Source organism: Trichechus manatus, unplaced genomic scaffold, assembly GCF_000243295.1.
Source record: "Trichechus manatus latirostris isolate Lorelei unplaced genomic scaffold, TriManLat1.0 scaffold00027, whole genome shotgun sequence".
NCBI lineage: Eukaryota > Metazoa > Chordata > Mammalia > Sirenia > Trichechidae > Trichechus > Trichechus manatus.
Genome location: NW_004443963.1, coordinates 2,866,190 through 2,890,386, shown reverse-complemented (window position 1 = coordinate 2,890,386; position 24,197 = coordinate 2,866,190). Strand labels below are relative to the sequence as shown.

Below are 24,197 nucleotides of genomic sequence, written 5' to 3'. Positions count from 1 at the left end.
TGGTCTAATGAACAGCTGGCAATGGCGAGACGAATGTGAGACTCAATTATTTTTTTTATTTCTTCCCTGTCTATTTTCCATCTTTTCTTGTGCTCAATGATTGCTGTGATTCCTTGCCACATCACCCTATTATAAGACAAGTAATAGAAACTTATCCTCAGACATAAGAGTTCAATATATTTTTATCTCTAAGTTTTAAGATTGAAAAATGAAGAGGCCAGAGTGAGAGACAGGGAACAGATCATTTAGAATTTTGTATATTATACTAAGGTTTCTATAGTTTTATCCTGTACTTAATATGGAAATGCTGAAGGGCTATAACCAACAGAGTAATATTTGCAGTTAAGAAAGATCACCTGGCAGCAGTGAGGACAACAGGATGGGCCAATGTGAGACTGGAGACAGAATGGACAACTCAGAGACAAGTGCTATAGTCCAAGCAAGGAAAGATGAAAGTCTGAGCATAGATAGTATGTTGTTGATGTTGTTGTTAGTTGCTGTTAAATTGATTCCAACTCATGGTGACCCCATGAGTACAGAGTAGAACTGATCCACAGGGTTTTCAAGGCAGGGGACTTTTGGAAGTAGATCACCAGGCCCATCTTCTGAGGAACCTCTGATGGGTTAGAACCTCCAACCTTTCAGTTAGTAGTCAATCACTTAACCATTTTTGCCATCCTGGCAATCCTCTGACACGTAATAAAACAAAAACCAAACCCAGTGGTGTCAAGTCGATTCCAACTCACAGCAACCCTACAGGACAGAGCAGAACTGCCCCATTGGGTTTCCAAGGCTGTAATCTTTACAGAAGCAGACAGTCACAGTTGCCTCCTGCGAAGCAGCTGGTGAGTTTGAACCGCAGACCTTTCAGTCAGCAACCAAGCACTTAACCACTAAGCCACCAGGGCTCCTTTTCTGACACATAGTAAGTGTTCAATAAATGTCAGCTATTTTTATTAGTAATGTGCAATGGCTTACCAACCAAACTGACAGTGATCTACCATGTGTGCTAGCATATACAGCCCACTTCTGCCCTCAAAAATTTATCTAAAAATTATTCACCATCCAATATACCCAAAATACAAATGTCTATCATATAAGAAAAACCTCTTACCTCTAATACAATATAAACACAAATTCCAGATGAATAAAAGACTTACATGTAAGAAAATACAAAAACTAACAAAAGAATTGGGTATTCATCATATCTCTGTCAATTTCCTTAACATCAGTTTCCTTTTTTGCTAAATAAAAAGTTTAAAGAAATTATCTATTAGGTCATTTTCAGTTCCCCCAAATCTGTTTTCTCCAGATAAGAATAAATGGTAAACTCTCTTTTCCAATCAAATTTAATTTGAACATACCTTTTGACTTTGGTAAAACTCTTAGAAACAAAGCTAAACAGAAATTTATGGGCAAAGGTCAAGTGATTGTACTTTATGCATCTAGGTTATTCTGTTTCTTCTTCCTACTGCTTGGCCGGATGCTTGCTCACTTCATTATCTCTTATATTTCTATCTCTGATTCTGTGAAGTTTTAAAGACACATTAACAACACACAGTTGTAATTTATGAAAAGTCATTACCTTGGATTTGGGATTTCTCCAAGAATCTCACCTAATTTGTCAATGAAATTAATAAAATTAGACAATCCCTTTACATGTGCCCTTAAACGATCAGAGGGTGATGGTGCATATCCTTTCCCCCCAAGCTGTATTGTTCGAATGAATGACGTCGCCACCTATGAATTAAAACGTATGATTAAGTTATGTTTAATGATTTAGTAAATTAAAACTAAAATTTACTTTATGAAGCTAGGTACAGCTACATGAATTCAGGGTATACAGTTGAAGTGGAGCACTTTTATAATTCATACCACACTGTGAATCAGAAGCAAATAACAAACAGGTGACATGTCAGCAACGGTGGTGGCAATGACACCTAGCTGTAGGTAGACTGAGAAGCCGAGTTAGGGGGACATTAATGTAATAAGGACACTTCCATAAAAATATATCATTAACTACAAAGAATTATTTTATGAATATATTCTTATATAGATTGACTAGTGGCTATTGGAATTGTTATATGGAACATTGTTATATGGAATTGTTAAATGGAACACTGTTATATGTAACAGATCAGTGTTAACTGATCTGTTACAGTAAATAAATGAATTGACTCAATAATTCATACAACCCCTTTCTAAACTTTAGCTTCTTTATTTGTAAACTAAAGATTTAGACTAGGTATAACTAAGTCCCATCTAGCTATCACATCCTAGAATTATTTGATCATGATAAAGATACATGTGTGATGGCTATACATAAGCATCTCCATCAAAGGTTAAATGTACAAAAGTAGTATTTTCCAAAGCATGTTCTAAGAAAGACAAATTCTATGAAATATCAGTAATTTTGGGGAAGATTCCATGGTCAAGTAACTTAGGAAACAATGGATTAAAAAACAAACTTAAAATAGATTTCTCTATGGCACGACTTCTCCAAGCTTTTGAAATACAAATATGCATTATGAATATCCAAGAGGGGTAGATATTATCCCCAGATTTTTTCCTCTTGTAAGCATTTATTAAAAGGGCATTTAACAGGAACTTTTTGCCCTTGGAAACATACAAGGAGCATTTAACATTGCTAGTATGCTACAGACCACATCTAGGGAAACAGTGCTTTAGAGAAATGCTCCCTTGCCAAACTTCAAGGATGAAGCAGAAGATAAAAATACTATGGATTTCAAATATATAGGCAGAAAATAAATTAATTTGAAAGTTGTTTCATTATAGTTATAAGAACTCTACATTAAAGTACATGGTTCCTCTGTTCAAAAACAGGCTTTAAACAATCTTGAAAACATTATCATGTCCATACCAAAAAGATAGACAGCTGTTTTTCTCGAGCAGCATGTTTCAGGTCTGTGAAGGCTTCTCTTCCAAGTCCTCTATCAGGAATATTAAGAATATGAGCCAAAGCCAGGTCATTCTTTGAATTTACTAGCAAGTTCAAATATGAACAGATAATTTTCTTGGCTAGTAATCGCACCTGTACAATAAAATATACAAAAAAATACCCAGTTATTTTTTTCGTGTTTTATTTATTTATTTATTTTTAATGACATTAGTTGCAATCCCTACAATGTGAGAGCACACTCCTCCTTTCCACCCCAGGTTTCTTGTGTCCATTCATCCAGTTCCTGTCCCTTCCTGCCTTCTCATCCTGCCTCCGGACAGAAGCCGCCCATTTGGTCTTGTGTATCTGATTGAACTAAAAAGCATGCTCTTCACGAGTATTATTTTACGGTTTGTAGTTCAATCTAATCTTTGTCTGAAGAGTGGTCTTTGGAAACGGTTTTAGTTCTGGGTTAACAGAGCCATCTGGGAGCCATAGCTTCGAGGCTTCCTCCAGTCTCAGTCAGATCATTAAGTCTAGTCTTTTTACATGAATTTGAGTTCTGTTCCGCACTTTTCTCCCACTCCATCCAGGACTCTCTGTTGTGTTCTCTGTCAGGGTGGTCATTGATAGTAGCCAGGCACCTCCTAGTTTTTCTGGTCTCAGGCTGATGGAATCTCTGGTTTATGTGGACCTTTTTTCTCTTGGGCTAATATTTATTAAACAGTTATTCTAAATCCATAAAAACAATCTTTTTATACATGTAGCAAAAATATATATGATCATCCAATGGTAATATCTCGCTCTGCCCTTTGGGTACACAGAATTGCTAAATAAACAGAAAGCTGAGGTGGGACAATCAACATATCCTTTACTCATAAAATCAACTTGGTTCCAATCAGAAACTCTGAGTAAATAACAACAACTATCATAGTTGTTGGAAAAACGGCTCTTAGAAAATTATATAAAAGATACCATCTAAAGTGTATTTGTGATGAGGCCTCATCCCACTCCCCTGTACATATATGTCAATAAACAGTAGTCAATAATGAAGCCTCCTGAAGTTTAGGGCATGGGCCAACTGAATCTATTTGGTCCCACACCTACATCCCTAAGGGATGAAGTTAAATGGTTAAATTTTTTGAGAATTACTAGATACTGTGACAATACCAAATAACCAACTAAGGATTAAGGTAAAGAGATCCAACCAAATGTTAAGCAAATAGTAGCGACACAGTCAAGTAGCTGATATCGACATTAAGTGGCCTAAAACAGAGCTACAGGCCATTCAATGACAAGATGAACAGTATTTGGGAAAAACTGACATGGGCAACAGATCTTTTATATTTATTGTACTTGTCCTTCACACATAAACCATAAACAAGGGTGTTTAATAATACTTTCCTTAAAATTAGCTATTTATAGTTACTAAGGGCCTTGCAACTTCTAGTACTGTAAGAGAAGTGACTGTGTGAAACCCTAAAGATAACAACTATAAAAAATTATATAAAATTTAAAAAACAAAATTACTTAGATACTGGAAAACATAACAGGTAGACAGAAGCTAGAGGAGAGTTGTCGTGGATTGAATTATGTTCCCCAAAAAATGTGTGTATCAATTTGGCCAGGCCATGATTCCTGGTATTCCGTGGTTTTCCTATAAATTGTAAATCCTGTCTCTATGATGTTAATGAGGGAGGATGGGTGGCAGTTGTGTTAGTAAGGCAGGACTCAGTCTACAAGATTGGATTGTATCCTGAGGCAATGTCTTGAGATATAAAAGACAAAAGTGAGCAGTGAGACAGGGGACCTCATACCATCAAGAAAGCAGTGCCAGGAGCAGAGTCCGTCCTTTGGACAGGGGTCCCTGCGCCTAGAAGCTCCTAGTCTGGGGGAATACTGATGAGAAGGCTGACAGAGAGAGAAAGACTTCCCCTGGAACTGGCACCCTGAATTTGGACTTTTAGCCTACTTTGACTGTGAGGAAATAAACTTCTCTTCATTAAAACCATCCACTTGTGGCATTTCTGTTATAGCAGCACTAGATGACTAAGACAAGAGTGTAACTGTGCACTATAATTGTGCACTACAGATTAGTAACTAAGCACAATTAAGCCCATATGTACCTTGCTTATTGGGTAATCTGTCCCTGTATATAAGCCCTGCATTCCTTTGTCCTTTTGTTGTCTCACCCACGACGCACTGCGGGGCATGCATGGAAGTAACCAAACATTGAACCCTTGGATGGGAGCCTTTTGGAAGAACCTGGCTCTTGATGAACCCTACTTCATCTATCATTGTCCTGTGACTACGTCAGTGAGTAGTGTGATTATTTATTCTGATTCAAAGAGCTCTGCACTGTCTAATTTATTTCACTCGGTACATCACAAGCTTATTGGCCCAAAGGCACTGCCAAAGTCTCATGGCAATGTCTGCAGAAAACAGAGGTCACTAAAGGTGCCATAAATTAGACTTAAGGGCTGGGAAAAGAACTGGCAACTCAGAGAATAAATAGCCCAAATCCCTGACTGACAGCTAAACTACACAAGTGTAGGAGAGGCAGCAGGGAGCCCATCAAAAACACAGGAAGAAATCAGAATGAAATATACTATAGAAAGATTGAGCTATGAGGAACCAGAGCTATGGATTTGAAGGTTTGCTTAACTGAGTGTACTCAAGTGTGCAGCTCACATGGCAAAAAGCTGAAGCTAGACAGGTTGAAAGTATCAGAGTAAAACGTCTGAAGCTGGCAGAGCAGTTGAAAATTTCAAGACAATCCCTACAGAAGAATGAGCTAAATCTTCTGTCCAAATCCTGGGCTGACTGCCAAATTTGGCAGGCAGTGGGGAAGCCTACAAAAGCCAAGATAAAAAGAGCAGCAATGGGAATTCATAAAAACAGGTATCAGTAGCAACAGGAAGACAGAGTATATGCTTTGAATCCAGGCAAGTAAACTGCTTACTAGAACAAAAACCCAATGTTCCCCAAAAGAACATGACAGACTCCAGAGTCGCTATAAAATTTATCTATGTCTGCTTTTCATCCAAAAATTACTAGACAGTCAAAGAAAAAGGAAAATATGACAACCTACTAAAAAAAAATTAAAAATCAATAGAAATTGTCACCAAGTGGACCCAGATGTTGGACATAGTGATCAAAACATCAAAGCAACTACTGTAAATATGTTCAAGGAAATAAAATATATTCGATAAATTAAAGAAAATACATTATCTATGAATTAGAAGAAATCTTAACAAGAACAAAAAAATAGAAATGATAAAGTAAGTTAACTTCAGAAATGAAAAGTACAATAACAAACAAATGCTGGGTGGGCTCAACAGCAGCGTGGAGACAGTGAAAGAAAGAATCAGTGAACTTAAAGATGTATCAATAGAAATTACCAAATCTGAAGAAAAAAGGAGAAAAAAACAAGATGAAAAAATTTAAAACCTATGCGAGACAATTTAAAGGGGTCCAACATACATATAATTGGAATCCTTGAAGAGGAGAGAAAGCAGAAAAATATTTGATGACATAATGTCCATAACCACTCCAAATTTTGAGGAAAACATTAATTTACAAATCCAAAAAGTTAGTCAAGTTGTAAAATGACAAAAAAAAATCACTCCTAGACATAATGTAGTTCAAAGGCTGACAGCCAAAGATGAGAGAAAATCTTGAAAGCAGCAAGTGCAAACTAACATGTTGTATACAAAAAAATAGGAAAACAATGTACGTTAACAGATGACTTCTCATCAAAAGGTTATATAGGCCCTCAAACAGTATAATATAGAATTACCATATGACCCAGTGTGGTGGTTAAGATTGTGTGTCAACTTGGCTGGGCCATGATTCTCTGTGTTTTAATGTAATCACTCCCATGATTGAATATACTGTGAGTAGCCAATCAGATGAAAGGGAGTCTCCTTGGGGGTGTGGCCCACATCTGTATACAAGCAGACGTTCTGGCTTTTTGCTCTCTCTGGATCCTGTGGCTGCTTCCTGTCGTCTCATCTCCTGTTCTTGGGACTTGAGCTGTCAGCTTATCTGCCAAACCTGGGATTCGCTGATCTGCACAGCCTGTGAGTGGGAGCCCTGCTCTCCGACTTTCCGATCTTGGGCTTGCCAGCTTCTGCAGCTGTGTGACTTGGGAGAGGCCTCTACCCTGATCCACGGATGTGGGACGTTCTAGCCTCTACAATAGCGTGAGCTGTTTCCTTGATATAATCTCTCTCTATATATATATTTATACACTTTACTGGTCTTGCTTCTCTAGAGAACCCAGCCTAAGACACCCAGGAATTCCATTCCTAGGTATACACCCAAGAGACTTGAAAGCAGAAACTCAAAGAAATTCTAGCACACCAGTGTTCGTTGTAGCATTATTAACAATAACTAAAAGGTGGAAACAACTCAAATGTCCGTCAATACATGAATGGATAAACAAAATGTGGTATATCCATACAATGGAATATTATTCAGTCAAAGAAAAGTAAGTTTCTAATACAAGCTATGACATGAATAAACCTTGAAAACATTAAGTTAAGTGAAATTAGTCAGACACAAAAGAACAAATATTATACGACTCTACTTACATGAAAACAAAAATCCTCACAACTGGACCAATAAGCAACATCATGATAAACAGAGAAGAGACTAAAGTTGTCAAGGATTTCATTTTACTTGGATCCACAATCAACACCCATGGAAGCAGCAATCAAGAAATCAAATGGCATATTGCATTGCACAAATCTGCTGCAAAAGATCTCTTTAAAGTGTTAAAAAGCAAAGATGTCACTTTAAGGATTAACGGGCGCCTGACCCAAGACATGGTGTTTTCAATTGCCTCATATGCATGTGAAAGCTGGACAATGAAAAAGGAAGACTGAAGAAGAACTGATACCTTTGAATTACAGTGTTGGCAAAGAATACTCAACATACCATGAACTACCAGAAAAATGAACAAATCTGTCTTGGAAGAAGTGCAGCCAAAATGCTCCTTAGAAGCAAGGATGGTGAGACTTAGTCTCACATACTTTGGACATGTTATCAGGAGGGACTACTACCTGGAGAAGGACATTAGGCTTGGTAAAAGTAGAGGGTCAGTGAAAAAAAGGAAGATCCTCAACCAGATGGATTGACACAGTGGCTGCAACAATGGGCTCAAGCATAATAACAACTGTGAGGATGGCATGGGACCAGGCAGTGTTTCATTCTGTTGAACACAGGGTGGCTATGAGTCACAACCGACTCAAAGGCACCTAACAACAACATATGAAATATCTAGAATAGGAAAATGCATAGAGTCAAAAGATTATTGTTGGTTACCACAAGCTAGGGGGTAATGGGGAGTTAATGCTTAAGGGGTACTGAGTTTCTGTTTTAGGTGATGAAAAGCTTTTGGAAATGGATAGTAGTGATGTACAACATGGTAACACAGCCAATGTAATTAATATCACTGAATGGTACCCTTAAAAAGGTTACAATGGCAAACCTTTAGTTATATATATTTTACCATAGCAAATTTTTTTTAAGTATGTAAGATATAAAAGACACTAAAAAATCATTTAAAATGCTGAGAAATTTTTTTAAGAATTACTGTATAACTACAGCAATCAAGACAGTGTGGAGCTTTGGTGAAGGGACAGATACTCAGATAAATGGAACAGAACAGAGTCCAGAAACAGACCCACACAGGCATGGCCATTTGATTTGTGACAAAGGTGCAAAAAAAACCAGTGGATAATGGACAGTCTTTTCAAAAACTGATGTCATAGTAATTGGTCACTCACGCAAAATTAATGAATCTCAACCTAAACCCTATATCTTTTATAAAAATTAAAGCAAACTGGGGTATTAATCTACATATAAAATATAAAACTGTAAAACTTTTAGAAGAAAATCTTTATGACCTCAGATTAGGCAAAGAGTTCTTATACATAATACCAAATACACAATCCATTTAAAAAAAAAAAAAAAAAACATTAAACTGGATTTCATGAAAATTAAATTCCGTATGTGGAATTTTTTGTTGTCACCCTCTCAACTAGTCACCCCAACTCCTGCTCTGCATTCCTGTTTGTTTCTAACTCTTACATGTTGTTCCCAGACTGTTCACTTGGAATCTTCATTTTGCATACTCCCTTGGATAAACGGACTCACAAATTCTAAACTCAATTCACTCTCCAAACATATGATATCCATAAATCCTTCAGTGACTGATATCTGTAGACCCTAAGAAAATGTTTTCTCTATTAAAATTTCCTCATAATCTGTCTAATCACATTTAAAATTCTGAAGCATGAAAGAAAGTAAAAAAATAACCATCAAAAAGATATATATTATTAAGAAGCATGTAAGTTAATGATTAAGCAAGTCTCAAGTTCATATAAATATGAGAAGCGATATTAAAGGTAACATGCTTTCGGATTACTTAAATGTCCATGTGAAAAACAATTCTTGAAACATGTGAAATAGTCAGGGTCAATTTAAAAAATTTCATTGGACAGGAAAAGGTTACCTTAAATACGGACTTGAGGGAGGTGGAGCCAAGACGGCGGAGTAGTCAGATGCTTCCTGTGGTCCCTCTTACAACAAAGACCCAAAAAAACAAGTGAATCGATTATATATGACAACCTAGGAGACCTGAACATCAAATGCAAAGTTGAGGAATTAGACTGAGAGGGCGAGGGAAAGATGGTTCAAAAACAGCAGAGTTGCCAGAACTGACCAGGCGGGAACCGGCACCCTGCAGGCCAGATCGACTGGCATGCACAGTGAGGCAAGCAATGGTGCTTGGGACACATTTTCCACATCAGGAGAGACAAAGCGGCAGAGAGTCTACTCAAGCCTCCAGAACCAGTGAAAAGTGATGCTCAATCGGCAAAACATAAGTACATGGGTCTAACCTACCATGCACAGATCAAAAACCACACCCTTTGGGAAAAACCTCTCTCTCGTTTACCCGCCCCCTCCCCGCTCTCGACCAGGTCAGAGCCAGCTTCAGCAACTGCTGCACCCCTTGGGCTGGAAGTAGGGAACATCACGTGCCCTGAGCCATTCTCCTGGCCTTGGAGAGCAAAGAAATCAACAAACGGGAAAAAATAATCTGCCAGCTCCCCTAAGCCAGGAACTCAGGGTAGGCATAGCTCCTTCGCCTAGGCACTGGGATAAGGAGACCATGGACTTTGAATGCCTTTCACCCCTGCACAGACCTGTGTGGGCCCACTTCAACAGTGTATCCCGTCATTAGCACATTACAACAGGGTATATACCTGAAGCTTACCTTCAACTCTATCAGCTATATGGTGGGGTGCAGGTTAGTGACATTCGACCATGCTCTGCCCATTAAATAGAGTCCTCACCTACCCACATCAGAGGCCTGAGGATTAGTGGCTAGACCCATGTCACCTGGCCACCAGTGACAAGGGTGCAAGAAAAAGTGATGCCTCCCAGTCCTTACATCCAACAACATTGGGTGCCCATACTCTGACTGCAAAACCTACCCACCTATGCGTTCTAGGGAAGAGGGACACGCTTTCTACCCAGACACTCAGGGGTGGCCGTCAGCCCCCTGCCCTGCTCAGTATGTGACCCCCTACTGCAGCCAGATACCTCTGCCTACACCAATCACCCCTGCCCATCTAGGAATGTAGGTGAGAACCTGCATCACACACTTGGTAACTGACTACCTGGACATGGAGCTGAACCCATACAAGAAAAGTAAATGGACTCCTGGGCTCACATACCAAGTAACAGATCGAACCACCTGATGACAGGACATGAGAGCTTCAAAGTCACAAATAATCAAACTAGCTCATATGACCAGCCTCTTTTGGCATATCTAAACAAAACAAAACAAGAAGCTAGGACACAGTAAGCAAACATAAAATAAATATAATAACTTATTAATGGCTCAGAGACAATAGTCAATATCAAATCACATAAAGAGGCAGACCACGATGGCTTCAGCAAGCTTCCAAAACAAATAATCAAGAAATCTTCCAGACAAACAGAACTTCTTGGAGTCACCAGAGGCAGAATACAAAAGATTAATAAACAGAACTCTTCAAGAGATCAGGAAAGACATCATGCAAAACACAGAAAAAGCCAAGGAACACGCAGAAAAAGAAATAGACGAACTTAAGAAGATTAGAGAAGAGCATAACGACAAATGTAACAGGTTGCAAGAATCCATAGAGAGACAGCAATCAGAAATCCAGAAGATTAACAATAAAATGTCAGAATTAGACAACTCAATAAAAGTCATAGGAGCAGAACTGAGGCAATGAAAGTCAGAATTAGTGAGATTGAAGATAAAGCACTTGACACCAACTTATCTGAGGAAAAATCGGATAAAAGAATTTAAAAAACAAAGAAACTCTAAGAATCATGTGGGACTCTATCAAGAGGAATAACCTACAAGTGACTGGAATACCAGAACAGGGAGGAGTGGGGGGTGGGAATAACAGAAAATACAGAGAGAATTATTGAACATTTGTTGGCAGAAACTTACCTGATATCATGAAAGATGAGAAGGTATCTATCCGAGAAGCTCATCGAACCCCACACAAGGAAGGTCCCAAAAGGAAGTCACCAAGACATATTATAATCAAACTTGCCAAAACCAAAGGTAAAGAGATACTTTTAAGAGCGGCTAGGCATAAATGAAAAGTCACCTATAAAAGACAGTCAATAAGAATAAGCTCAGACTACTCAGCAGAAACTGTGCAGGAAAGAAGGCAATGGGATGACATATATAAAGCCTTGAAGGAAAAAAATTGCAAACCAAGAATTATATATCCAGGAAAACTCTCTCTCAAGTATGATTGCGAAGTTAGGGTGTTTCCAGATAAAGAGAATTTTAGGCAATTCGTAAAAACCAAGCTAAAATCACAAGAAATACTAATGGGAGTCCTCCAGTCAGAAAATCAATAACATCAGATAACAACCCAAGAATAGAACACAGGCCAGAACAACCAGATATCAACTCAGATAGGGAAGTAAAAAAAAAAATATCAAAGATAAAACACTGAAAATAGGGAAACAGAGATGTCAATATGTAAAAGATGACAACATTAAAACAAAAAAAGGGGGACTAAATGATGTAGTCATAGAACTTTCATGTGGAGAGGAAGTCAAGGTGGTATCAGGAAATAAAAGATTGGTTTAAACTTAGAAAAATAGGAGTAAATATTCAGGTAACCACAAAGGAAACTAATAATCCTACACATCAAAACAAAAAAGAAGAAAAACATAATACAAAATCAACAACAATGAAAAAGATGAAAAGAAAACACAAAAACAGCTTAGCAAAAAAAAAATTAAGTGGAACGAAGAAACTGTCAACAACACACACACACACAAAAATCAAAATACAGCACTAAACTCATACCTATCAATAATTACGCTGAATGTAAATGGACTACATGCACCAATAAAGAGACAGAGAGTGGGAGATTGAATAAAAAACCATGATCCGACTATATGCTGCCTACAAGAGACACATATTAGACTTAAAGATAAAAACAAACTAAAACTCAAAGGATAGAAAAAATATATCAAGTAAACAACAATCAAAAAAAAGCAGGAGGGGCAATATTAATCTCTGACAAAATAGACTTTAAAGCAAAATCCACAACAGAGAATACAGAAGGACACTATATAATGATTAAGGGGTCAATACACCGGGAGGACATAACCATAATAAATATTTACGCACCCAATGACAGGGCTCCAAAATACACAAAACAAATTCTAACAGCATTGAAAAGAGAAATAGACGGCTCCACAATAATAGTAGGAGACTTCAACACACCACTTTAGGTGAAGGACAGAACATCCAGAAAGAAGCTCAATAAAGACATGGGAGATCTAAATACCACAGTCAACCAACTTGATCTCACAGACATATACAGAACACTCCACCCAACAACAGCCAAGTATACTTTCTTTTCCAACACACATGGAATATTCTCTAGAATAGATCACATATTAGGCCATAAAGCAAGCCTTAACAGAATCCGAAACACTGAAATATTACAAACTATCTTTTCTGACCATAAAGCCATAAAAGAAGAAATCAGTAACAGAAAAACAAGGGAAAAAAATCAAATCCATGGAAACTGAACAACACCTTGCTCAAACACCACTGAAATTAAGGACAGAATAAAGAAATTCATAGAAACAAGTGAGAATGAAAACACATCCTACCACAACCTTTGGAACACAACAAAAGCAGTGTTCAGAGACAATTTATAGCAATAAATGCACACATCCAAAAACAAGAAAGGGCCAAAATCAAAACATTAATCCTACAACTTGAACAAGTATAAAGAGAGCAGCAAAAGAAGCCCTCGGGCTCCAGAAGAAAGGAAATAATACGAATTAGAGCAGAATTAAATGAAATAGAGAATGGAAACACATTGAAAGAGTTAACAAGACCAAAAGCTGGTTCTTTGAAAAGATCAACAAAATCGATAAACCATTGTCCAAACAGACAAAAGAAAAACATGAGAGGAAGCAAATAACCCAAATAAGAAATGAGATCGGCAATATCACAACAGACTCAACTGAAATTAAAATCAGAACAGAATACTACGAAAAATTGTACTTTAACAAAATTGAAAACCTACAGGAAATGGATGAATTTCTAGAAACACATTACCTACCTAAACTAACAAAGAGAAAGAACAACTAAACAAACCTATTACAAAATAGACTGAAAAGGAAATTTAAAAACTCCCAACAAAAGAAAAACCCTGGCCCTGACAGCTTCACTGGAGAATTCTACCAAACTTTCAGAGAAGAGTTAACACCACTACTACTAAAGGTATTTCAGAGCAGAAAAAAATGATGGAATACTACCAAACTCATTCTATGAAGCAAGCATAACCCTGATACCAAAACCAGGTAAAGACACCACGAAAAAAAGAAAATTATAAACCAATATCCCTCACGAACACAGATGCAAAAATCCGCAACAAAATTCTAGCCAATAGAATTCAACAACATATCAAAAAAATAATTCACCATGATCAAATGGGATTCACACCAGGAATGCAGGGATAGTTCAACATTAGAAAAACAATCAATGTAATCCATCACATAAGTAAAACAAAAGACGAGAACCACATAAACTTATCGATTGATACAGAAAAGGCGTTTGACAAAGTCCAACACCCACTCATGATAAAAAACTTTCAGCAAAATAGGAATAGAAGGGAAACTCCTCAACATAATAAAGGGCATTTATGCAAAGCCAACAGCCAACATCGTCCTAAATGGAGAGAGACTGAAAGCATCCTCCTTTAGAACGGGAACCAGACAAGGATGTCCTTTATCACCACTCTTATTCAACACTGTGCTAGAGGTCCTAGCCAGAGCAATTAGGCTAGAAAAAGAAATAAAGGGCATCCAAATTAGTAAGGAAGAAGTAAAAGTATCTCTATTTGCAGATGACACGATCTTATACACAGAAAACCCCAAAGAATCCACAAGAAAACTACTGGAACTAATAGAAGATTTCAGCTAAGTATCAGGATACAAGACAAACATACAAAAATCAGTTGGATTCCGCTACACCAGCAAAAAGAACTTCGAAGAAGAAATCACCAAATCAATACCACTTACAATAATTCCCAAGAAGATAAAATACTTAGGAGTAAATCTAACCAGAGACGTGAAAGACCTATACAAAGAAAATTACAAGACAGTACCGCAAGAAAGCAAAAGAGACCTACACAAGTGGAAAAACATACCTTGCTCATGGATAGGAAGACTCAACATTGTGAAAATGTCAATTCTACCCAAAGCACTCTACAGATACAATGCAAATCCCATCCAAATTCCAACGACATTTTTTAATGAGATGCAGAAACAAATCACCAACTTCATATGGAAAGGGAAGAGGCCCCAGATAAGTAAAGCATTACTGAAGAAGAAGAACAAAGTGGGAGATCTCACACTACCTGATTTTAGAACCTATTATATTATCACAGTAGCAAAACAGTGTGGTACTTGTACAAAATCAGATACATAAACCAATGGAACAGAATTGAGAATCCAGACGTAAATTCATCCACCTATGAGCAGCTGATATTTGACAAAGGTCCAAAGTCGGTTACATGAGGAAAAGACAGTCTCTTTAACAAATGGTCCTGCCATAATAACTGTATATCCATTTGCAAAAAAATGAAACAAGACCAATATCTCACAGAATACACAAAAACTAACTCAAAATGGATCAAAGACCTAATATAAAATCTAAACAGTAAAGATCACAGAAGAAAAACTAGGGACAACGCTAGGAGACCTAATACATGGCATAAAAAGAATATAAACCATAAGTAACAATGCATAAACACCAGAAGAGAAACTAGATAAATGGGAGCTCCTAAAAATAAAACACTTATGCTCATCAAAAGACTTCACCAATACAGTAAAAAGACAACCTACAGACTGGGAAAAAAATTTTGGCTATGACAAATCCAATCAGTGTCTAATCTCTAAAATCTACAAGATACTGCAAAACCTCAACAAAAAGATAAATAACCCAATTAAAAAATGGGCAAAGGATATGAACAGGCACTTCGCTAAAGAAGACATTCAGGCAACTGACAGATGAAGAAATGCTTACAATCATTAGTCATTAGAGAAATGCAAATCAAAACTACAATGAGATACCATCTCACCCCAACAAGGCTAGCATTAATCCAAAAAGCACAAAATAATAAATGCTGGAGAGGTTGTGGAGACACTGGAAAACTTATACACTGCTGGTGGGAATGTAAAATGGTACAACCACTTTGGAAATTGATTTGGCGCTTCCTTAAAAAGCTAGAAATAGGAGTACCATATGATCCAGCAATCCCGCTCCTTGGAATATATCCTAGAGAATTGAGAGTCATCACACGAATAGATACACGCACACCCATGTTCACTGCAGCACTGTTCACGATACCAATAAGATGGAAGCAACCTCGGTGCCCATTGATGGACGAATGGATAAACAAATTATGGTATATTCACACAATGGTATACTACGCAACGATAAAGAACAACGATGAAGCCGTGAAACATAACACTGGAGGAATCTGGAGGACATTATGTTGAGTGAATTTAGGCAGTCACAAAAGGACAAATATTGTATAAGACCACTATTATGAGAACTCAAGAAAAGGCTTACTGTGAGCGGCCATCTAAGATACTCCACTGGTCTCATTCCTTCAGGAGCAAGGGAGAATGAAGAGAACAGGATCCAAGGAAAAGATTAGTCTGAAGGACTAATTGTCCACAGCTACCAAGGCCTCCACCGGACTGAGTCCACTACAGCTAGATGGTGCCCGGCTACCACCACTGACTGCTCTGACCAGGATCACAACAGAGGGTTCTGGACAGAGCTGGAGAAGGATATAGAACATAATTCTAACTCACAAAAAAAGACCAGATTTACTGGCCTAAAGGAGACTGGAGAAACCTCGAGAGTATGGCCCCCAGACACCCTTTTACCTCAGTGGTGAAGTTACCTCCGAGGTTCACCGTTCAGCCGTTCAGCCCCATAAAACCAAATGAGACTAACAAGGTACAGGAGTCCAGTGACAAGGGCCAGAAGGCAGAAGGGGACAAGGAAGCTGGTGATAGGGAACCCAAGGTTGAGTAAGGATATTGTTGATGTGTTGTGAGATTGTTAACCATTGTCATAGGGCAACATCTGTAGTAACTGTTAAATGAGAAACTATTTTGTTCTGTAAGCCTTCATCTTAAGTGAGAATAACTGCACAATTGGAAGAGCATAGTCAATGTCACTGAACTGTGCATGTAGAAATTTTTGAAATGGTGTATCTTTGGCTATGTGTATTTTCACCAAAAAAAGGTTGAGAAGTTAGAGGGTTGACATGTTGTGGGGTTGTTAACCAATGTCATAAAACAATATGTGTACTACTGTTTCATGAGAAACTATTTGTTCTGTAAGCCTTCACCTGAAGTACAATAAAAAAAAAAAATGGTAAAAAAATGAAAAGGCTTAAACATAGAAGAAAACATTCTTTGACGGTAACAAGGGTGGGGAGGGAAGGAGAGAGGTATTCCCTAACTAGATAGTAGACAAGAATTATCTTAGGTGAAGGGAAGGACAGCACACACTACAGGGAAGTCAGCACAAGTGGACTAATCCAAAGCTAGGAAGTTTCCTGAATACGACCAAACACTGAGGGACAGAGTAGCAGGGGTGGTGGTCTGGGGACCATGCTTTCAGGAGACATCTAGGTCAACTGGCATAACAAAGTTAATTAAAAAAATCTTCTGCATCCCACTTTGGTGAGTGGCATCTGGGGTCTTAAAAGCTAGCAAGCGGCCATCTAAGATGCATCAATTGGTCTCAACCACCTGGAGTAAAGGAGAATGAAGAACACCAAAGACACAAGGAAAGTATTAGCCCAAGAAACATAAAGGGCCACATAAACCAGAGACCCCATCAGCCTGAGACCAGAAGAACTAGATGGTGCCTGGCTACCACCAATGACCGCCCTGATGAGGAACACAACAGAGTCCCTGATGGAGCAGGAGAAAAGTAGGGTGTAGAACTCAAATTCTGGTAAGAAGACCAGACTTAATGGTTTGACTGAGACTGGAGGGACCCTGGAAGACATGGCCCCTGGACTCTCGTTAGCCCAAAATTAAAACCACTCCCAAGGCCAACTGTTCAGACAAAGATTAGACTGGACTATATGACATAAAATGATACTTGTGAAGAGTGTGCTTCTTAGCTTAAGTAGATACACAAGACTAAATAGGCAGCTCGTGTCTGGAGGCGAGATGAGAAGGCAGAAGGGGACAGGAGCTGGTTGAATGGACATGGGAAATCCAGGGTGGAAAGGAGGAATGTGCTGTTACAGTAAAGAGAGAACAACTAGGGTCACATAACAATGTGTGTATAAAATTTTTGTATGAGAAACTAACTTGAATTGTAAACTTTCACTTAAAGTACAATAAATAAATAAATATGGAGTTGAGATATAATTCAAGCAAAACTGATTAAAAGAAAATAAAATTTATAGATTAACCTTAAGAAACTTTTCCCCTTAAATATTAAAGATACTACCTAAATGTTACCTTTTCAGAAGAGCTCCCTGATTTCCCTATCTAAATTAGCAATTCACAAACTTTCTTATCAACCTGTTATAGCTCTCTGTATAAAACCCAAACCAAACTCTTTGCTGTTGAGTCGATTCCAACTCATAGCGACTCTATAGGAAAGAGCAGAACTGCCCCACAGGGTTTGCAAAGAGCAGCTGATAGATTCAAACTGACGACCTTTTGGTTAGCAGCCGTAGCAGTTAACCACTGTGCCAAGAGGGCTCCAAGTCTGCCTAAAACATGAATCTCTTCTTCATCACTTTGACATTTGGGAATAACACAATTTGCCAAAACTCAAAGCAGAGAAGTGATTACATTTACATAGTAATCAAAACTTTATTTTCTACTTTTTTGACATTTAATTTAATACAATTTCTGTTTCACTGTGCTTCTGCTGCCTCAAAATAATAAGGATTTACCTTCTTGTGTATCCTCTGGATCTACCTGATCCTTGGTGGGTACAAAACCAGGGCTTAAGCTCCCACATCTACAGCTTGCTCTTTAAGGTTACTAAATTCTGTCCTGATCTGCCATGCTGGGCAAACATCAGGCAAAAACATCTTGGAGTCCTCACAGTTGAGTGTTTCTTTTAACTCATGGCTGCAATTGGAAATCTATCCCTATCATTATGGTCAGATAACATGGCAGTTATGGTTTCCCTGTTCTTGTATTTGCAAGTGGGTTTTAAAGAGGCTCTCTGGAAAAGTAGTCCACATAAGTATAAGTATGATGTCCAGGAGAAAGGAACTAAATTGAAAAAATCCTCAAGATTGAAGCTTGTACCAAGACACTAGAAATAAGGATACTGTTCTGTTTATTTGTTCAGCAAACAAACTGATACGATCCATACCACAAAGTATTTGCAATGTTTGTTTACAAGCTGTACAATTTTATTTAATCTTTCTGACAATTCCAAGTTTGTTTTTTTTCTCCTATCCCTTAGTTATTAGAGAGATACAGATATTCAACTTCAGTCTGAAGAAAGTCAGTTTTGCTAATTGAGAAGACTAACAATTTATACAGGTATTTTTTACATTCTTTGCCAGTATATAAATGCTTATGTATAATGGCCAAAAAAAATTGGACAAGAACTAATATACCAGTAAAGCTTTTTACTTGACTGATTAATTTTCTCCTGGGGCCTTTATTCCATTTTTCTCTTCAGTATTTCAGAATTTCTAAAGCAGTAATTTAGTACCTTAGCAAAAGTAAAAAGAAATAAAACAAGGAAATAAAAAAATTGCTTCTCAAACACATTCCATTCATCTACTTGAGGACTCCATTATGGCATTAGTAGGCACACATGGTGACCAAAATATATCTTTGAAAGACCGCAGCCCAAAAGACACTTTAAAATATTAATAGAAATATACTGTTGTCTAAAAATACTTTGTAAAAAGGAAAATTAGAAGTCTGCTAGTAATGGAGGAATGGATAAGAGAACAGGTGCTACTTTAACAATCCTCAGAAAATCCAATCAGCTAGCTAGCCGATAAAATTCTCTTGGAAAATACAATCAAAGAAAGCAAAAGATAAAAAGTAGGGGATTAATGTGTTATACTGTAGAACTGCTCCATAGGGTTTTCTTGGTGGGCCAAGCCTTTTTTCCATGGTGCTGCTGGGTAGATTCAAACCACCAATCTTCAGGTTAGTAGTAGAGCACAAACCATTATACAACAGAGGGACTATAGAGGATTAATACAACGAAACTTTCAGTGTTTTTTAAATGAGGAAACTATATGCTTACAATGGAAACCCATCAATTTCTATATATTGTAATCCCTCGTCACGGATATCCCTTTAAGGTAATGTTGTTTTATAACTGTAAGTCAAAATGTCCAAAACATATGTCTTTTTACATATACAAATTAGTTTATTCCTCTTAATCAAAAGGCACAATAACAATTGCTGTTTTCTCCCTATAGAATATGCAGGATAGATCAGAGAGAAGAGATCTACGTGATATACCCTCTTGAAGTATTATTTAAATATCACTTACTTACTTAATGTATTCCTTAAGTACCACTGAGAAAAGAAGGAATTGTTTGGTAAGCATTTTGTCAAGATTTGGGGCAAGAGGGAAAAAAAACAAGGAGACTATAAGAGGAAAATTAATTTCAAGCACGAGAAATAGTTACAAATCATTCTCTACTAAAAGGAACCAGGTGTGAAGCAGGAAACATTCAAAGGTGGGCCTGGGTATTTTCTTTTACTAGAAAAAAAGGGAATACTCAAAAGTCTAACAAAGTATATTAAGAAACATAGCAGTCACCTTGAAGGGGCTGCCACTATTTTAGCAACAAAGATTAATGACTTTAATTGATTTTAAAATACTGACTAAATAAAAATCCATGAATATATAGCAATACACACACAGAAAAGACAAAGATAAATAGAAAAAGTATTTAATGTGTCTCCTATATTATAAATAACTATTATATCAACTCCTAAATTGGTAATTAAAGGGAAAGAATTAAGTAGTGACCCTGTCATTTTCAGAGAATTGTAGCTCCTCTCAGTTGATAAGATAAAGTTCACCTCTACTGAGAAATGGCAGCTAATTAATGTAAAGATATAGAATTAGAAATTTTGCAAACCCCAGAGAAATAACTGATTCAGGCAAGGATCATCAATGCATGCTTAAAACACAGGTGAAAGGTTATTAGGAAACAGGATATTTGCACAGTGTCAAAGTATCACCGCACGTGTATTTGCTGAGAACAAAGAGAAAACAGGTTCCACATGGGCCCATGTGCCCATGCAAAACTGGTACATAGACCAAGAGGCAGTCATTCAAACAGAATAAGGGGATACTGCATGGTTTAAAATCAGGAAAGGTGTGTGTCAGGGTTCTATCCTTTCACCATACTTATCCAGTCTGTATGCTGAACAAATAATCCAAGAACCTGAACTGTACGAAGAAGAACATGGCATCAGGATCAGGGGAAGACTCATTAACAACTTGCGCAGATGACACGACCTTGCTTGCTGAAGCGAAGAGGACTTGAAGCACTTACTGATGAAGATCAAAGACTACAGCCTTCAGTACGGATTACACCTCAATATAAAGAAAACAAAAATCCTCACAACTGGACCAGTAAGCAACATCATCATGAGTGGAGAAAAGATTGAAGTTGTCAAAGATTTCATTTTACTTGGATCCACAATCAACACCCACGGAAGCAGCAGTCAAGAAATCAAAAGACATGTTGCACTGGGCAAATCTGCTGCAAAAGACCTGTTTAAAATGTTAAAAAGCAAAGATGTCACTTTCAGGACTAAAGTGAGACTGACCCAAGCCATGGTATTTTCAATCACCTCATATGCATATGAAAGATAGACAATGATTAAAGAAGACAGAAGAAGAATTGATGCCTTTGAATTATGGTGTTGGCAAAGAATACTGAATATACCATGGACTACCAGAAGAAGGAACAAATCTGTCTTGGAAGAAGTACAGCCAGAATGTTCATTAGAAGCAAGGAGGGCGAGACTTCGTCTCACATATTTGGTCCCTGGAGAAGGACATCATGCTTCGTAAAGTAGAGGGTCGTGAAAAAGAGGAAGACCCTTAACAAGATGGATTGACACAGTGGCTGCAACAACGGGCTCAAACATAGCAACAATTGTTAAGGATGGCACAGGATCAGACAGTGTTTTGTTCTGTTGTACATACGGTTGCAATGAGCAGGAACAGACTTAACAGCACCTAAAAACAAAGAGAAAACTATTTCTTCTTACAAAAGAGACCCGAAAATTCAGGACAACCTGAACTTGTGCTTCTGCTGTGATGCAAAACGAAATACTGACCATCAGTTATAAACTTTTCTTCCAATTTATTTTTGTTGTTGAGAATATACAAAGCAGAACATAGACCAATTCAACAATTTCTACATGTACAATTCTGTGACATTGATAAAATTCAAGTTGTGCAACCGCTCTCACCCTTCTTTTCTGAGTTGTTCCTCCTCATTAACATAAATTCACTACCCCCTAAGTTTCCTATCTTAATCTTTCAAGTTGCTGTTGTCAACTTGATCCCATATAAATAGATCTTAAAAGAGTGCAACGCTCAATGTAGACATTTTTTCTAGTTAAGCTAAACTATTGTTTGGTTCAAAGACTTCAGGGCATATTTTTGGTTTAAGGTTTAAAGATTATCTCAGGGTAACAGTTTCAGGGGTTCATCCAGACTCCATGTCTCCAGAAAATCTGGATTCCATGAGAATTTGAAGTTCTGTTCTGCATTCCCCCACTTTGATCAGAATTCTTCTACAGAATCTTTAATCAAACTGTTCAGTAGTGGTAGCTGGGCAACATCCAGTTTTTCTGGTCTCATGGCAAAGGGGGTAGTTATTCTTAGAGGCAATTAGCCACATACTCCATTTCCTCCTCCTATTCCTACTCTTTCTTCCTCTGTTGCTCCAGGCAAATAGAGACCATTTGCTGTGCCTTTGGTGGCTGCTTGCAAGCTTTTAAGACCCCAGGCACCACGCAATGAACTAAGAGGTAGAACAAAAGCACTAAACGTGGTATTAGGCCAATTAACTGAGATGGCCCATGAAACCATGACCCTAAACCTCCAAACCAAGGAACCAAATCCCATGAGGTGTCTAGTTGTACATAATAAGCCTCAGCAGCTACTCTTTTTTTATTTGTTATCATTGTTGTAACAATTTTTGCCTATTCAACGTTTTACAGGTGTACAACTTATTGACAGCAACTACATTAACCAGCTGTGCAACCCCTACCCATAATCAATGCGATTTTTCTATCATCATAAACCAAAACTCTGTACTTATAAGCAATAACCCCTCCCTTTCACCCTCCTGCCCCTGGAAATCATTAAGAAACTTTGGTCTCTATAGATTTGCCTGTTCTTATCTTTTTATATAAGTAGGGTCATACAACATTTGTCCTTTTGTGATTGACACATTTCACTCAGCATAATGACTTCAAGCTCCATCCATATTACAGCATGTATCAAGACTTCATTTCTCTCACTGGCTGGGTACTATTCCATTATATGTATGAACCACATTTTGTTTATCCATTCATTGGCTGATGGACATTTAGGTTGTTTCCACTTTTTGGTATTGTGAATAGTGCTGCAATGAACACTGGTATACAACTATCTGTTTGAGTCTCTGCTTTCAAGATTTTTGGATATATGCCTAGGAGTGGAATCGCTGGGTCATATGATAGTTCTGGAGCTTTCATGGCACAGTGGTTAAGAGCTCAGGCTGCTAACCAAAAGGTCAGCAGTTCGTATCCACCAGCCACTCCCTGGAAACCCTATGGGGCAGTTCTACTCTGTCCTATAGGGTCACTATGAGTTGGAATCAACCTGAAGGCAATGGTATGGATACATTAGCTCTATTTTTAGTTTTCTGAGGAAACAACACACTGTTTTTCACAACAGCTATACCATTTTGCATACCTACCAGCAACGGATAAGGGTTCTGATTTCCCTACATTCTCACTAACATTCGTTATTTTGGGGGATTTTTTTATCTTAGCCATCCTAGTGGGAGTGAAATCATATTTCATTGTGGTTTTGATTTGCATCTAATGACGCTGAGCATCTTTTCATGTATTTGGTGGCCATCTGAATGTCCTCTCTGGTGAAATGTTTATTCAAGTCCTTTACCCACTTCATGACTATTTACCCAGTATTCTCCCAGTTGGTAGCTTGTCTTTTCACTTTTTTGGTAAAGTATTTTGATGAACAAATGTTTTTAATTTTTATGAGATCCCATTTATTTATTTTTTCTTTCGCTGTTTGTGCTTTTGTTATCATACTAGATAATACATTGTTGAAAGCTAGGCCCAACAGCCTTGACCCTGCATGGCAAGAGGCCCAGAATAGCTAAAGCAGTGTTGAGAGAACAATGTAAGAGGACTCACACTTCCTGATTTTAAAACATATTATACAGCTACAGCAATCAAAACAGTATACTGGTTCTGGTATAACAATAAACACAAAGACCAATGGAATAGAACTGAGAGCCCAGAAATAAATCCACACATCTACGGTCCACTGATTTTTGACAAGGGTGCTAAGTCCACTCAATGGGGTAAAGAAGAGTCTCTTCAATAAATGGAGTTGGGAAAACTGGATTTCCACATGCAGAATATGAAACAGGATATATGCCTCATACCA

At 37.8% G+C, this 24,197-nt stretch overlaps 1 protein-coding gene across 9 annotated transcripts in view; it reads right to left on the bottom strand.

The window, feature by feature from the left end:
• Nucleotides 1-24,197, bottom strand: part of PARPBP (PARP1 binding protein) — a 125,397-nt gene that overhangs the window by 62,634 nt on the left and 38,566 nt on the right. For 3 of the 9 annotated variants that reach the window (XR_002823640.1, XR_002823642.1, XR_002823641.1), the window contains exons 5-6: nucleotides 2,882-3,052; nucleotides 1,617-1,740 (exon numbers count right to left, since the gene is read on the bottom strand). The exons of 3 other annotated variants lie outside the window; for them this stretch is intronic. Coding sequence is in view for 3 of the 6 variants with exons in the window: in XM_023728968.1 (XP_023584736.1) it covers nucleotides 1,586-1,740; nucleotides 2,882-3,052 (326 nt within the window). In the remaining 3 variants the exon portion in view is untranslated. Of the gene's footprint in view, nucleotides 1-1,585; nucleotides 1,741-2,881; nucleotides 3,053-24,197 lie in introns of all 9 variants that reach the window. 3 more of the 9 variants (XM_023728968.1, XM_004373762.2, XM_023728969.1) reach the window with 1 other exon arrangement.